We start from the raw sequence: 13,979 nt of genomic DNA, 5'->3' as shown, positions 1-13,979 counted from the left end.
CAAAAAAATTGATTTTTCTCAGCTGCCACCACTTACAAACAATGGGGCCCATGTGATGCTGTCAACCACTAACTTCTATCTCCAGCCTATACACGGAAAAGCTTTAGAGTCAAATAACTTGAATTCAACTTAAGGATCTTGGAGTTAACGGCTATGTGACTTACGCATGTTCATTAAACTCGGAGCCTCAGTTTCTTCATCTGTAAAATAGGAATAGTGTCACATAGCTCCTCCATAAATAAGAGATCCCTTACAGAAAGGTGGCTGGCACACAGCAGACCTTCAATAAATTTAAGATCCTTTTCCTTTCTTCCATACCACCTGTACCAAGTCCTGCTACTTTATAAAAGCAGTACTCTGGCACTTGTTTAACAAATGTCACCAATGCTTCCTATACAGAAAAGCATTCCAACGAGGTTTGTTCTCACAGAAAATATCACGGGATGGAAATGAAGTGTTAGCGTCCTACAGAGTCATATACAGAACAGTAATTCTAAAAAGGTAATCCAAAAGCTAGTGGGAAAAGCAAGTCATACAAAAGTGTGCACCTTTTGCAACTTAAAATGACTGGCATTAAACAGGATGTAGACAACTTTCTCTTAAGTGGCCAAAATAAGTCATAAATGGTAACTGGACATAAATGCTACATTTGAGGAGGATGGGGGTTAGCATTAGAGAACTGGAATACATGACCATATTAATGTGGTCCTGGCATTCAAATTCAAATTCCGTAGATTTTCTAGGGCAGCCTCAATGCCAAATTCTCCATCCCGATGTTGTCCTGATACATGTTCTGGTTTTTGGTTCAAAAAAATATATAGTCACTGAGGGAGCCAAAACAATAAAAATAAACAAACCATTGCCATGCATGGAATCTAAAAACTGGGAAGTATTCCTTTTTTTTTTAAGTTTAGAAGGGTATTTTACCAGAAACAACTCCCAGCTTCAGATCCTCACTCCCTCTTGCCTAATATTAAGTCTCATATTAAAATATTTCGTTTTACCTCCTTAACTACCAGCCCTTTTCATGAGAATGAAAATAGATCCGTGTATTTATTCAGTGTGTCATTATACTCCATTATTTTTCACAGTAACCAAGCTAGGAGCATTAGTTCAACTGGCACTTCCAGCTTTCATTCTTACAGGGCTGACATCGAATAGGAGACAGCTCTCTATTTTTGCTGTTCTGTTAGAGTAGCCAACAATCCAATCTGTGCTCCTGAAGCAAAATGCAAATGTTCTTATCTTCTTAAGGGGACCTTTTCCCCACCTCCTCCCCCACCCCCACTCCAGAAAACTTGTAAAAGGAAAGCCAGCCTAAATTGAACGATATCACGCTAGGAGCTGTAAAACCACAAACTTTGTGCCTTACCCTCCGGGAGCTTAATTCCAGCACCGGTTCCTAAACGCACCAACCTAACAACATCTATACAAGACACAATCTAATAATATGATGGAAAACTCACTTTTAACAGTCAACATTGTCCCCTTCACTCAACGGGACATACTTCCTCCCGCCACCCTCGGAATCCAGAGTGAAAGAAGCCTCGACTTTGGCTACTTTACCTTCTCCTCCCATCGCCACTGCCCGAGAGTGTGCCCAGTCGCCAAGCCAGGGTCCCAAGCGAGGCCGAACAGGACTGCTGCTCAAGTCGCACGGTCCCAGGACGCCCCAGAAGTCGCTGGCCCGTTCCCTACTCTCGGACCCCTTCTGAGCGGCTCTACACTCCAGGTCCCCTTTTCTGGCACTGTGCCCCACGGTCCGGTCCCGGCACTTCTTCCCCAAACAAACCCGGAACCGGGGGAACCATGGACCGGCCCACCCCGAAGCCGGCTCAGGCCCCAGCGGAGACGCTCAGTCCCGCTCTCGCCCACGGCCGGGGACTCGCGCCCGGGCGCGGGGAAGTGACAGGAGACCTGACCCCGGAGCCCACTCCTCTCGCTGGGGCAGAGCCCGACTTACCCTCATACTGCAAGTCCACTAGGACAAGCAAGAAGGGGAACACCGAGCCCAGTCGGCTGGTCACAGAGCCAGGGGCCACCATGTCCAAGGGCGCGGTGGCAGCAACCAAAACAAGAGAGCGGGCCCACCAGACCCCCGCCGGCGCTCAGACTGCAGCTGCACCCGTCCGAAGTCGGCGCTCGCTCAGGCCTCTGCGGCAGCTGGCGCCCAGCGGAGGAAGGCAGCGGTGGGCGGGGCCCGGCCACGCTACGCCCAGGCGCCGCCACCGTCCAGTGGCTGTCTTCCCAGGCGCCCCTCCACTGGGCCCGTCAGGGTCGTGGTTCGCGCTGATAGGCTGCGGAGCCCATCGCCCCGCCCCGCCTCTGATAGGATAACGTGGAAGCACGGGACGAGACTGCGTGCTGCCCGCAGCGGAGCTGTCAGGCACCTTCAAACCGCCTGGGGCGGGCGGCGGGGAGAGGGAGGTGGCTGGTGGGGCTGGGTGGCAGCGGCGGAGGAGTCCGCATGCGCGCGGGCTGTGAGTCTTTTTGGGTTGATCTCCGCGTGTTAGGTTAGCAAGGGGAGGGTGTCAGCAGGCCAGGTTTTCCGGTGTACTGTTTGGAGAGGAAGGTAGAGCCGCGGGGTCCGGGGTGAGAAGGCGGAGGGGAGCTTTAAAGCCTCTGAAATTGAGGTCTCGCAATGGGCGGTTAGACACGAGGAAGCACAGGGCCTGCTGGGTGCCACAGAGGGTCTGGGAGCAAATACAGACTGAATTGAAAAGCTTGCGATAAGGTCAGGAGGACATGAGTGAGCTGATAGAGGCCGAAGTAGTTCAGGGACAACTAGAGAGGTACACTAGTGACCTAAGCCACTGAATGAGAATGGCTTGGAATTTTGGGAACCCTTCGTGAGCCCCACTCCAACCCTCCAGTGGACCAACGTGTCCACAAAAGATGGCAGAATCCTTGAAGAGTCTGCAAAGACGAAACTAGGGAGGTACGGCAGCTAAGAGAGCATGGTGCTCCTGAGAGTGTGTCCAACATCACCTACAAAAAAAAAAATCACCTGTTACAAGGGATTTTTGTGTCTTGAGCTCATCAGAAGAGTATCCACAAGAGATAACAACTGGAACAAGATAAAGTTGAAGTTACTTAATTTGGCATTATGTCTGTTCTCAGCCACTTTATCCGGAGTTTCCAACACACCCAGTAGACACCAGTGGCTTTTTACATGGGGTAAAACAGTGAAGCTTTTCTGTGTTAAGCATTGTCAAGTGCAAACTTGACCAGTGAGTCGGTTGTAGTGACAACCTCGGTGCTAATTCACACTTTAGAAGAACTCCTGAATTAGTAATATCGGGTGGGCGAAAAAGTCCGCTTAGTTTTTTCCATAAAGGACACATTTCCATTTTCACCAATAACTTCATTGATTTGAATATTTTGAGTGTGATATGGCATACCATTGATTGTTCTCAATGTCTCAATTTGATCTCTATCAACTTCGGCTAGTCTACCTACCGAGAAATCTCCAGCACAAAACTTCGAAAACCACTTTTGACACATTCAGTATGTCATAACACCTTCTCCATACACTGCACAAATCTAGTCTTGTGTTCCAGTTGCATTTTTACCTTTTTTGAAATAATAAAGCATAATATGCTGAAAGTGTTGCATATTTTCTTCCATTTTCAATATTAAAATGGCTACACAAAAATCCACCGATTGTGATGTTATAAACACTCGCTGGTATAACAACTGTTACAATACAATCTAACAAAATTATTTCAAATGAAGCTAAAGACAACCAAGCTTTACCAAAGACATCGTAAGAGAAAAAAACCAAATGAACTTTTGGCCGACCCTATAGCAATAGTGGATTTGTAATTTTTTGAAGCTACAGGAAGGAAAGTAAAAGCAGAAAGCCTTCTATTCCAAAGGGAACTGGTGCAAAGGAAATGGTTTGGGGGCGGGGGGGGGAACACAACAACCCAAGTCCCTGATTAGTTGTGGTGGAAAGCAGTATAATATAATGTGAAATGCCGAAGATTCACATCCAAGAAATGTAATCCCATACCGTGGTTCTTACCTAAATTACCTGAAAAAGGCCAGTTTCCCAACCCAGCAGATTGCTCAGGACCCAGTCAGGCCAGTTTTTCAACCCGCTGGACTGCTCGTAACTCAGTTATCTGTACTCAGTTGATAGCCTGAGGCTTCATCAAAACTCCCACCTTGCACAGTAGACATCTGGTGCCAGCCGCAATGACTGGTGGTCAGCCTGGCCCTTTACCTAACTCACTGTCCCAGCTCACATCCTGAAACCCTGAGGCACCCTCCCAGAAAAACAAGAGACTAATTCTTCCCCATCCCCCCCAAAAGCCTCCCCACTTTTTCTTTTAAAAACCTCACTCTCGCCTTCCTCCAGGGCTGCAGTTGGTCCAGACTCAGCCTGCCTGTAAGTGCAGCATCAAATAAGGGCACCTGAATCAGGTCACCTGTTCCTCCCACCTCTATTTCTCACCCATGTCTAACATTACCTTTATCTGTAAAGTGAGTATGATCCTGATTGCCTCAAAGATTTGTTTTGACATATCATGTAGTGTAAAGCTTCTTATAAATTATAAAGTGCTATACAAATGTTACTCTTCCTTCTAACAGACTAATGGAAGAAGTTTCTCTTCAGGAATTCCTTAGGATTTTATTTATTTGGTTTGCCCTTGCCCGTTTGACATCACAGGTGATGTTAAATGACAAAACAGCAGATGATGTTAATGTCCACAGGTGATGTTAATAACAAAAACAGCAGGTGATTTTAATGTCCACAAGGAATCAGTGAAGACATCATCCAAAATGATGTACTGTGGTAAAGATTGCCAAGAAAATGCTGAATCTAGTGAGGACAGAATTTTGTAGATAAATAAGGCTAGACCATGAATCGCCACCAGAATCCTGCCTATGATTCTGGTCTCAACAATAAAAGCAGAGCTAAAGAACTTCTCAGAATGCATACTAGGCTATTAAAAGGGAGTTCTAAACTTATTCTTGTAAGAACAGGAAGTCATCAGAGGATTTTAAGCAGAAGTCTGGCATTATTGGATTTAGATTTAAAAGAGGTCAGTCTGACTACTGTACGAAGAGTACACTGTAGAGGGGTGAGCAGTGTGCTCAGTTAAGAGGCCATTGCAGTAGGCCAGGTGAATGGGGAGGAGCAAACAAATGCCATGTGCTAATAAATGTTTCAGTGCTAATAAATGGGGATAGACGGGAGTAGGACCAAGGAGTCACCAGGCTACCTTCATTCAGTTAATTACTCTTTAATTACTATACAAAGGTATAGCCTAAAATGTTCTTTCTAGATTTTATTTGTTTTTAGAGAGAGGGGAAGGGAGAGAAACATGGATGAGTGAGAGATAATCAGTTGGTTGCCTCTTGTTCTCCCCCAACTAGGGACCTGGCCCGAAACTCAGGCATGGGCCCAGACTGGGAATCTACCCGGCGATCTCTCAGTTTGGAGGCTGGTGCTCAATCCACTGAGCCACACCAGCCGGGGCTAGCCTAAAATTTTTTTGATAGCTGTTTAGGCTCTGGAAAAAACTAGCAAGAGGACATAAAATATAAAAGGTTCATCTTTGTCTGGGTTGAGGGTCCATGTCATGGAGGACTGGGGATTTGAGAGGATGGAAGGGCCCAGGGCAATGACCACTGAGGCAGGGCCAGCTTGGAGTGGGGATCCAACTGAGGCCAGCAGCTGCAGAGAATGGTGGCAGTCACCTTGCCAGTGCAGGGTTCATGGACCAGACTCCAAGCTAGGAGAGCACGGAATCAGTCAGGAAGAGGGAACACTCAGCCAGGCTTATAGCCTCTTCACTGGGATATCTCCAGGCCCAGGATGAAGGCTGTGAGGGGAGCCCCCACCCCCACCCAGAAGGGACTTCATGTGCCACATGCAGGCAGAGCCATCAATACCCTCAGCACCGGAGGGTGGCTGGTCGCAGCCTGCAGTCAGGCAGGGAGCTCTCCAGGGTGGCCTGCCTGTGGGCTACCTGGGGCCCAGGAGGAGGGGCCCCATCCCCTGGGGTCTACCAGGTAACCACAACCTTTCCTCTCCAGCTGGTGCCTCCAACCCTCACAGGGCCTTGAAATGGTCATTTCCGCTTACTGAAGGTCCCTGGGAACTGAAGAAGGTCCCTGGGCTTGGGGGCCAGAGAGGGACAACCTCCTGAAGAACCATCTACTGTGGGGTATTAGGCCCAGAGGAGCTGGGGCTGGGGCTGGGGCTGGGTGTGCCCAACCAGCATTTCTGCCCTCACAGCCTGTGTGTTCTCTAACACACCTCACCTTGGACTTCAAGGGTCCAGAGTGCCCCCTGCACCCCATCGAATGCTTCCTGTAATCCTTTGCACACCAGAGACTGGGATTCCCCAGATCCAGGGGGACAGAGGCCTCTGGAAAAGTCCCCAGGGTGAGCTCCCCTAGGCCAGCTGCACACACTTGACACTGATTTGCATAGTCTTTCACAAATAGGGGTAAGAGCCCAGTGGCTGGGGTGGGCCGCGGGAACAGCCCCTGGCCCAGGGAGTCCCCTGGCATTGCCGATGGGCACAAACCTGAGCACACACCCTCTGGCCCCGGACCTCCAGGCCCCTGCCCTGCCAAGGCTGCTTCCTGCCGAAGAAGCCCTGGATGTCAGCTCTGAGGAAGGGGGGCCAGCTGCTCAGAGGCACCGGGGAACTCTGGGTCACCCTTCTGCTGCCAACAGTTCTGATGTCAAAGCCACACCCTCTGGAGCCACCTGCTGCCTGGACCAAGGAACCTGTGCTGGACCCACCAGACAGGAATCCTGGGGGGCAGCGACGGAAAGGTGCCCGTGGCCTGAAGCTGAGCTTCCTTCAAAGCCTCTGGAAGCGCCAGACCGGCTGAGCCCTACCAGTGCCTGCCCTGTTCACCTACCTTCACCATCAGCTGTACCCTGATCGGCAACTTTGAAGAATCATTCATTGCTTTGAGGGTGTTCCGCACCATCTGGCCATGCTGAGGGCTTTGTGGGAGAAACTGGAGCTCGTGGACCCTACTGCCCTCAGCATGTTACATGTCTGTCCCTGTCTCCTTCTCTGATGTTTCTGAGCCAAATGCCCCGGCCCCCTTCCTGGGTATCATTGACCTGTGCACTGGCCTGCAGTGCCCACGGCGTCATGGATGGAAATCAAGACAAGTTCACACGGACGACGGAGTCTTGTGGAGAAAAAGGGGGCCGGCCACTCTCTCAAGTGAGGAGCCCGCTGACCCTTGCCTAGACAGGCTTTTATTGGGTTTTTTTGCACAGGAGTTCAGGTGCAACTTATTTAATCATTGTCAGGCAGTAAACAGTAGATAGTACACAAAGAACTATTAGGGTTTCTACTGAGTCAGGGTCTATCAGCTAAAAGGCTACAAAACTTTGGAAAACAAACTCATTTCCTGCTCTGACCTTTATCATTTAACTAAGAGCATTCTTAACAAAGCAGGTTTCACAGGATTTTACATATCCTTTCTCAGGCCTGATCACCTGGGGAGCCTGCCCTTTCCAGCACAGGGCTGCACCACCCATTGTCATTGTTTCAGGCTTAAGTCAGACTGAGGAGGCAGAGAGCCAAGGAATTCTCGGAGACTTCCCACAGAGTCAGGGAAGTCAAGCTTCGTCAAAGCCGAGGGGCGAGGGTCCATCACCCCCTTTCTCCACAGCCCCCAAGTCCTTTTCTGGGGCCTCCATGTGATCATGCCTGCCTTAGGTCATTCCCCCTTTAGGGAATCTTACCCATCATTGGCTAACTGATCAAGCACTGGGGGGCCAGTTATGGAAAAAAGGAGCAGAAGCGGCGCTCCTGCCAGGAAGATAAGCTTTGTCTCCTTAGTGGCTTATGGTCTGAAGGTTGCTCACTCAGCCTTAGCCATGGGGAGGGGGTTACAGCTCCTCAAAACCAGGCAGGGGGGGTTCCCAACATAAACCCCCTGGAGAGGAAGGGTTACTGTCAAGGTGGACATCACACAAGTGACCTTATTTATCCCCAGCTATACTGTGGTGCAGATGTTCCTCGTGACCTTTGACTTCTCAAGCATGCCTGCTGCCCGCACAACCTTTTTGCGTCAATGCCTCCTTTCGGTGCCTGTGGATGAGGAGGGAAATGCCAGCCCCACCCACTGACTCCTCTGCTATTTGCTGCACGTCAGGTCCAGAGGTCCTGCTCCTGCTCCTTAGGGTCAGCGTGGAGACATCTGCCTGCTTCCCACCAGAGCCCGGACTGGACGCCGCTCTCCTACAAACTACAGGCCCCTCACAGACCCATGTCATTCACCTTTGTCTGATTGCCAGTGCCTTGTGGACCAAGGACCAGCCCATTCTGCTCTGTCCTGGACCAAGCAAATATGTGGAGAGGCGGCTAGAGACCCTTCAGGCTTGAACTAAGGTCCTCACCGTGCTTAAGCCCAAATGGATCGTTTGGATAGTTAAAGCGGCTGATCCTCACCAGTCTGCCCTCCTCTGGTTTTTCTGTGCCTGCCCCCTCCTCTGGGATTCCCGGGCCACCTAGATAGTGGGAAGGAACCAAAGCCACCCCGAGGTCATCCCAAGTCCCCAGGCAAGTCGTGCCCGTGTTGCCTCCCCGTCCTGGGCAGGGGCCACTTATTATTTTATTTATTTTTAAGTGGCAATGTATTCAGATTGGACTGCCTTGGCAACCGCCCAAACCTGACAACTGGCATTGCTCCTCCTCCTTTCCCGGGCACGTATTGCTCCAACCAAAACCACGTTTTACAGACACTTCATGTCCATTCCCCTAGGAAGATGCAGCCGTGGGGGAGGAACTGCTTTCCTGCAGCTGACGGCGGAGAGGCCGTCACCACCGGAATGACCGAGTCACTACCCACACACTCAACTTCCCCGGTCCTTCCCTAGTTTTTGCCCTTCCCCTACCCTCTGAAAGCAGGTTGCACATGTTTGTGTGTGTGTACACAAGCCTGTGTGTGTGTGGTGTGTGTGTGTGTGTGAGAAAGCGTGACTACACATACACACACGGAGGTTAACCGCCCCTCCGCTAGAGCTCCACTTATGACAGTTAGCTAATCTCATTATCAAAATGTCATTTAAAAAGAAATGTTTTTACACATGTCGCTTGTTTTTCCTAACTTTTAACAGGTTGACACTTAAATGTTACAAGGATACTATTCTCCGTGCAGTCGGTTGGATTGAGGATGTTGTGGAGACTGCAGCACCCCTTGTCTACCACGGGGAGGCGGACACGGCCAAGGTCGTTGCGGGGGAGGGCGGGGGGGCGGGGGGGGGCTGCTGAGTAACCTCAGGGAGCTGCCATACACACCCACACTGCCTCCTTCTGGCCTTCCTTTAAATGAGACAAATTTATTGACGTATGCTATGAAAAAGTTACAAAGCAAGGACAAAATACCTTCCTAGACCCTTCATCTAGTCCCCAACTTGCTGCATTGCTGTATTTGCTTTATCATTCTCTCCCCCCCCTTTTATTTGGAAGTTGCAGGCATGATGCCCTGTACCCCTAAATACTTGTGTGCATTTCCTAAAAACAAAATATTCTCTTACAATACCATAATACAACTACCCAATTTGTGAAAATAATATCGATAAAATATTTAATACTCTTGGTATCACATTTTATTAAAATTTTGACATTTGCCATAATAGTGTCCTTAATAGAAAGTGAAAATCCGAGATCATGAGTTGTTACATTTCTTAAATTCCCCCTAATTGGAAAGAATACCGCGGTCTTTCCTTGTCTTTGCTTACTTTGACAATTTTGATGAGTATTGGCCAGGTATTTGGGAGAGTGTTTCTTCATTTGGGTTCGTAAATCACATTGCAATTTTTTTGTACTTGATCTTCCATAAAAAATGAACATTTTCATTTTCTTAATGAACTTAAAAGGATATTTGAACACACTGGGATAGATCAACTTCCCAGATTCTTGCAATTCGACAAGCACAGAATGCCTTCCTTGGGGACTTGTTCCAAACTGTAACAGCAGTTCAGGAGATTCTATCTGGGCCCCAGGTGGCCTGGGCGTTGCCCCAGGTGTTTTGTGTCGTGTTTATCAGTTCACCTGCTCTTCTATTGGCTCTGCTACCGTCACTTCAAGGACTGACTTCCAAGGGCAGCCTGATGCGCCGGTACATCTTGACTCAGCTGTGGGCAAATTTTTCACCCAATTAAGTCAGTTTAAAAAACACTGAATTCGTTATAGAGGTTCTTTCCTTGAAAACTGAGGGGCAAAGCAAAATATTTACACCCAAAAGAAAGAAAATGCACGTGCTGAACTATTTTGAGCAGTCTCCTTATCCTTGTGTAACTAAAGTCTAGCTGTAGATCGGTTTGGATAGGGAAAGGTATTCATAAAACAAATGCAGTCTTATCTTTGCCTTAGTGCGGTGATCCTCAACCTTTTCCAGTTCATGGCACACATGAACTAGTTACTAAAATTCTGCAGCACACCAAAAAATATATATTTTTGCCGACCTCACAAAAACATAGGTATAAATTTTGATTCATTCACACCAATGGCTGTTGTTGTGTTGGCTGCTGTCATTTTCTTTTTTATTTGACAATCTAAGGAAAAAGAGGTCAGTGCCCTTGACTAAATAGTCTGGAATTGCATGTTTTAAAAGGTTCTTGCAGCACACCTGTTGAAGATCACTACCTTAACACCATCTGGGTGAGTTAAATAAGCAATCATCACATACACACACACACCTTACCTCAAAGGGCATTAGCTTTACCTACTTCACACTGCCTGAACTGTCTATCTAGAAATCTTTGTTATACCATGTTAGAGGAGCTTTAGAATGATCTTGGAGTCTCTTTCAAATTTAAGCACTTTAAAATCAGATTTAAAAATCCCACTAAGGCTGCCCTAGGCCAAATGATTTCAAGTGAAAACTAAAGCATGTAATTCAACCTGAATACTCAGTGAGGTATTGCTCTATTGGACAAATCCTGCTAAATGAAGTGTGGTACAAAGTTGACACAGTCAGGGCAAGGCACAAGCAACCTTTTACCATCCAGCAAAAATTCTGGAGTTACTTTTTTTAAAAAAGATTTTATTTTCATAGAGAAGAAGGGAGGGAGAAAGACATAGAGAAACATATGTGTGTGAGAGAGACATCAATATGTTGCCTCTCCCAAGCCCCCAACTGGGGACCTGGCCCAACCCAGGCACCTGCTCTGACCGAGAATCAGACCTGAGACTCTTCGGTTCACAATCCACTGTGCCACCCCAGCCAGGTCATGTGGTTACTTTTAAAAATTGAAGAATAATTTTTGCTACAGTAAACACTATGATTTTACAAAAGATGAATTTAAATGTCTCAATCTGATTCAACCTCATGGTCGTTAAAATGCAAACTTTCTGGATTGCTCATTATTTTAAAATACCGAATTTTGCCCCATTGTCCACATGTTCTGATTTTAGGTTAAAAAAAAAATGGTCACACTACTTTTGACCCTTGACCTTCTTCTCCCTGCCCTATGGAACTTTCTACCAACGGAGATCCATGCCTCCTCCTAAAGTGGGCATAACCGGAAGAGAGGCGGAAACCTAGGTGGGTTTAAACCCTTGTGGGCCTTGCTTGCAAAGTGCCTACTCCGTTTTCCACATCACTCAAATGCAGGGCTGCATTAGACAGCTTCTTCACGGTCTCTCGCATTTTCAGATGTCTGCGATTAAAGAAGAGTCTCTTCTTGGTAGTGAATTTACCTAAAGCCCCCATGTGAAATTAGCTGGCTGAAGGCCAGGCCACCCTCAAGGTTAGAGTGAATCTGGTTTCTCTTAGAACAGCCGTCTTGGGGAGAGGATCCCACCACCCGCAAGAGCGGCCCCAGCACCACGTGTCTGCACCAACCACCGGATTGGAGGAGCGCATTTTAGAGCTGCAGTCTTGATGTGCAAGGTCCCGCCCAGCTGCCAGAGCAGCTGGGACGCCGAGAGAAGAAGCCGGAGAGGGATCGCGGAGGGGAGGGGGGCGGGAGGGGGGTGGGGGATCCAGAGGCGCCAGCGGCCTAGAGTCTGGGAGGGCCCCGGAGGAGCGCCAGGCGGCCTGCCGCGCCACAACTTGTCTAGACCAGACAGGCTTCATCCTGCATCTCGGAAGGAGCTGGCTCCTTGGAAGGAGCTCGCGTCTTCCCGCTTGGCTGCTCCCGGCCTCCACCGGCCTGCCTGCACTAGCAGTGCGCCTGGGGTCTGGGGTCCCCAGCGACGCCCCCATCTGCTTGCTGCGCCCGGCGTCCGCCCAGGAGCGCGCAACTGGGGTGAGCCAAGGCCTGGGATGCGCCAGGCGCCCGTGGGCATCTTGGCGCCCGCGAGCCGGGCCCTCCTCCCGCTTCCCCTGTCTGTGAGCGGAGGCTCTGCAGACCCCGCTGGCGTGGCTGCCGCAGCCCCTCTCCCATTTGCCTTCAAAGAGGCGGCGCCTCCGGCGCCCGCGTCCTCCAGCCTTTGTCTTTGCGGGTTCGGGAGCCGGCCCCGCGGTGCGCCCCGCTGGCGCCCCTGCCTGGGGATGGGGACAGAGGGAACGGGAAGGCGTGCCCCCTTCTTTACTGTTCCGGCCATCTTGCGAACGAGATTCGATCGTGGGGCGACAGTAGCCAGCCCCGCGGCGCACGGGGCCAGAGCGGTGGCAGTGAATAGAGCTGGGTGTCTCCAGCCCGCGTGCCTCTTCCGCGGACTGCAGTGCGGACAGTCCTCCCAGGTTCAGCTCCAAGGCCTTGGTCCCAGGGCACGGGCGAATCTCCCTAACAGGCCAGAGGCACAGAAAATGAGGGATACAGGATGGGAGCTGACATTTACTTTAAACGCCTAATTCATTTGGTCATCTTTCTCAACGTGTCCATCAGCAAATTATTAAGGCCTCTGCCTGCCTGTCCCATGCTAGGTGCTGCGGATATAACGGTGAGCAAGAGAGAGCCGGCCCCTTGTTCCCGCTGATCCTGCAGCCCAGTGGATGGAGCCCACAGTTCACAGAACCGCCAGGTCGGTATACTGACGCCTTTCCGGCGAAGGCCTAAGGCTGGAACAAGTAGTTCTAAGAGGTCAGGCAGCAAGTGCATGGAAGACTCAAATTTTAAATCTAGATCTTTAAGACTTTTATGCCCACTGCAGTGAATCCATAACAGCCCTTTGCCCCCCCCCCTCCAAGTTCCATTAAACGTTATTTGGGTGAATGGTTCCTATGAAATCACATACAGTGCATGCTGGTTTTCTGGGTGCTTTTACGATAGCTTATATCTAGTTAGTACCTGGAAAGTGGTAAAAAAAAATATTTGATGTTACAGCTTTGCTGATGGTTATTCTGAACTGTATTTTTCTTTCTTCTGTTCTTTGGCTGTTAGGAAAGACAAAAGTTTTCCTGATGGTTGGTCCAAGCTGGGGCTCCCCGGTGGATTGAGGAATGTCTGGCTTTTCCTCACCTCATTGATCTCTGTGGGAGCCACCGGCCACCCTCAGAAGACCCCAAGAATGAGAGGCCTGAGGTCTATAAGTTGCTGCTAGAAATTTGTTGGCCTCTCCAAAAAACAAAAAACCCCAGAATGCAGCGGCCACACAAGTTTGTAAGGTAGATACCAGGGCCCTGTAAAACTTGATGATAAAGCTGATAGTTAAATTCCCCTCCATGTAATTTTTGTTTTTTACATTCACATTTTGAAAATACATCTTTTTGGAAGGACAAAGTACTTAATATTTGTGGAAGTGTTTTGCTATTAGTACTTCTCAGAAGTACACAATTAACTCGGGTGGCCAACCCACAGAGGAAGAAAGAGTCCATTTAAAAAAGTACTTTTCATCTAAGAAATTTAGAAAGCCTGCCGTCCAATAGAATTAACTACATTATGAATTTAATTTTGAAAACTGTATTGAGATATCATATACAAAACACACCTTTAATTTTCAGCGTGCTATTTGATAAATTTTGTCAAATGTAATACTCAGGGAATCGACAAAACAATCAAAATATATAGAATATATTTTGTGTCTTTGTGCCTTTTG

At 48.8% G+C, this 13,979-nt stretch overlaps 2 protein-coding genes and 1 pseudogene across 8 annotated transcripts in view; 2 read left to right on the top strand and 1 right to left on the bottom strand.

Moving 5' to 3' along the window:
* Window positions 1-2,194, bottom strand: part of DNAJC3 (DnaJ heat shock protein family (Hsp40) member C3) — a 42,335-nt gene extending 40,141 nt beyond the window's left edge. Inside the window, exon 1 of the mRNA XM_037132443.2 lies at window positions 1,964-2,194. Within this exon, the coding sequence (XP_036988338.1) occupies window positions 1,964-2,045 (82 nt within the window). The 5' untranslated portion in view covers window positions 2,046-2,194. The remainder of the gene's footprint in view (window positions 1-1,963) is intronic.
* Window positions 2,195-5,873: 3,679 nt separating this feature from the next.
* Window positions 5,874-8,375, top strand: LOC119039678 (atos homolog protein B-like; annotated as a pseudogene).
* Window positions 8,376-11,974: 3,599 nt separating this feature from the next.
* Window positions 11,975-13,979, top strand: part of DZIP1 (DAZ interacting zinc finger protein 1) — a 47,229-nt gene continuing 45,224 nt past the window's right edge. For 6 of the 7 annotated variants that reach the window (XM_053665624.1, XM_037132481.2, XM_053665622.1 and 3 more), the window contains exons 1-3: window positions 11,975-12,247; window positions 12,868-12,965; window positions 13,325-13,548. The gene's annotated coding sequence lies outside the window, so the exon portion shown is untranslated. The remainder of the gene's footprint in view (window positions 12,248-12,867; window positions 12,966-13,324; window positions 13,549-13,979) is intronic. The other variant, XM_053665621.1, reaches the window with a different exon arrangement.

The sequence above is a fragment of the Artibeus jamaicensis genome, unplaced genomic scaffold, assembly GCF_021234435.1.
Source record: "Artibeus jamaicensis isolate MK-2021 breed Jamaican fruit bat unplaced genomic scaffold, CSHL_Jam_final contig_415, whole genome shotgun sequence".
Classification (NCBI taxonomy): Eukaryota; Metazoa; Chordata; class Mammalia; order Chiroptera; family Phyllostomidae; genus Artibeus; species Artibeus jamaicensis.
The sequence above is the reverse complement of the archived record's forward strand: the minus strand, read 5'-3'. Positions and strand labels throughout refer to the sequence as shown.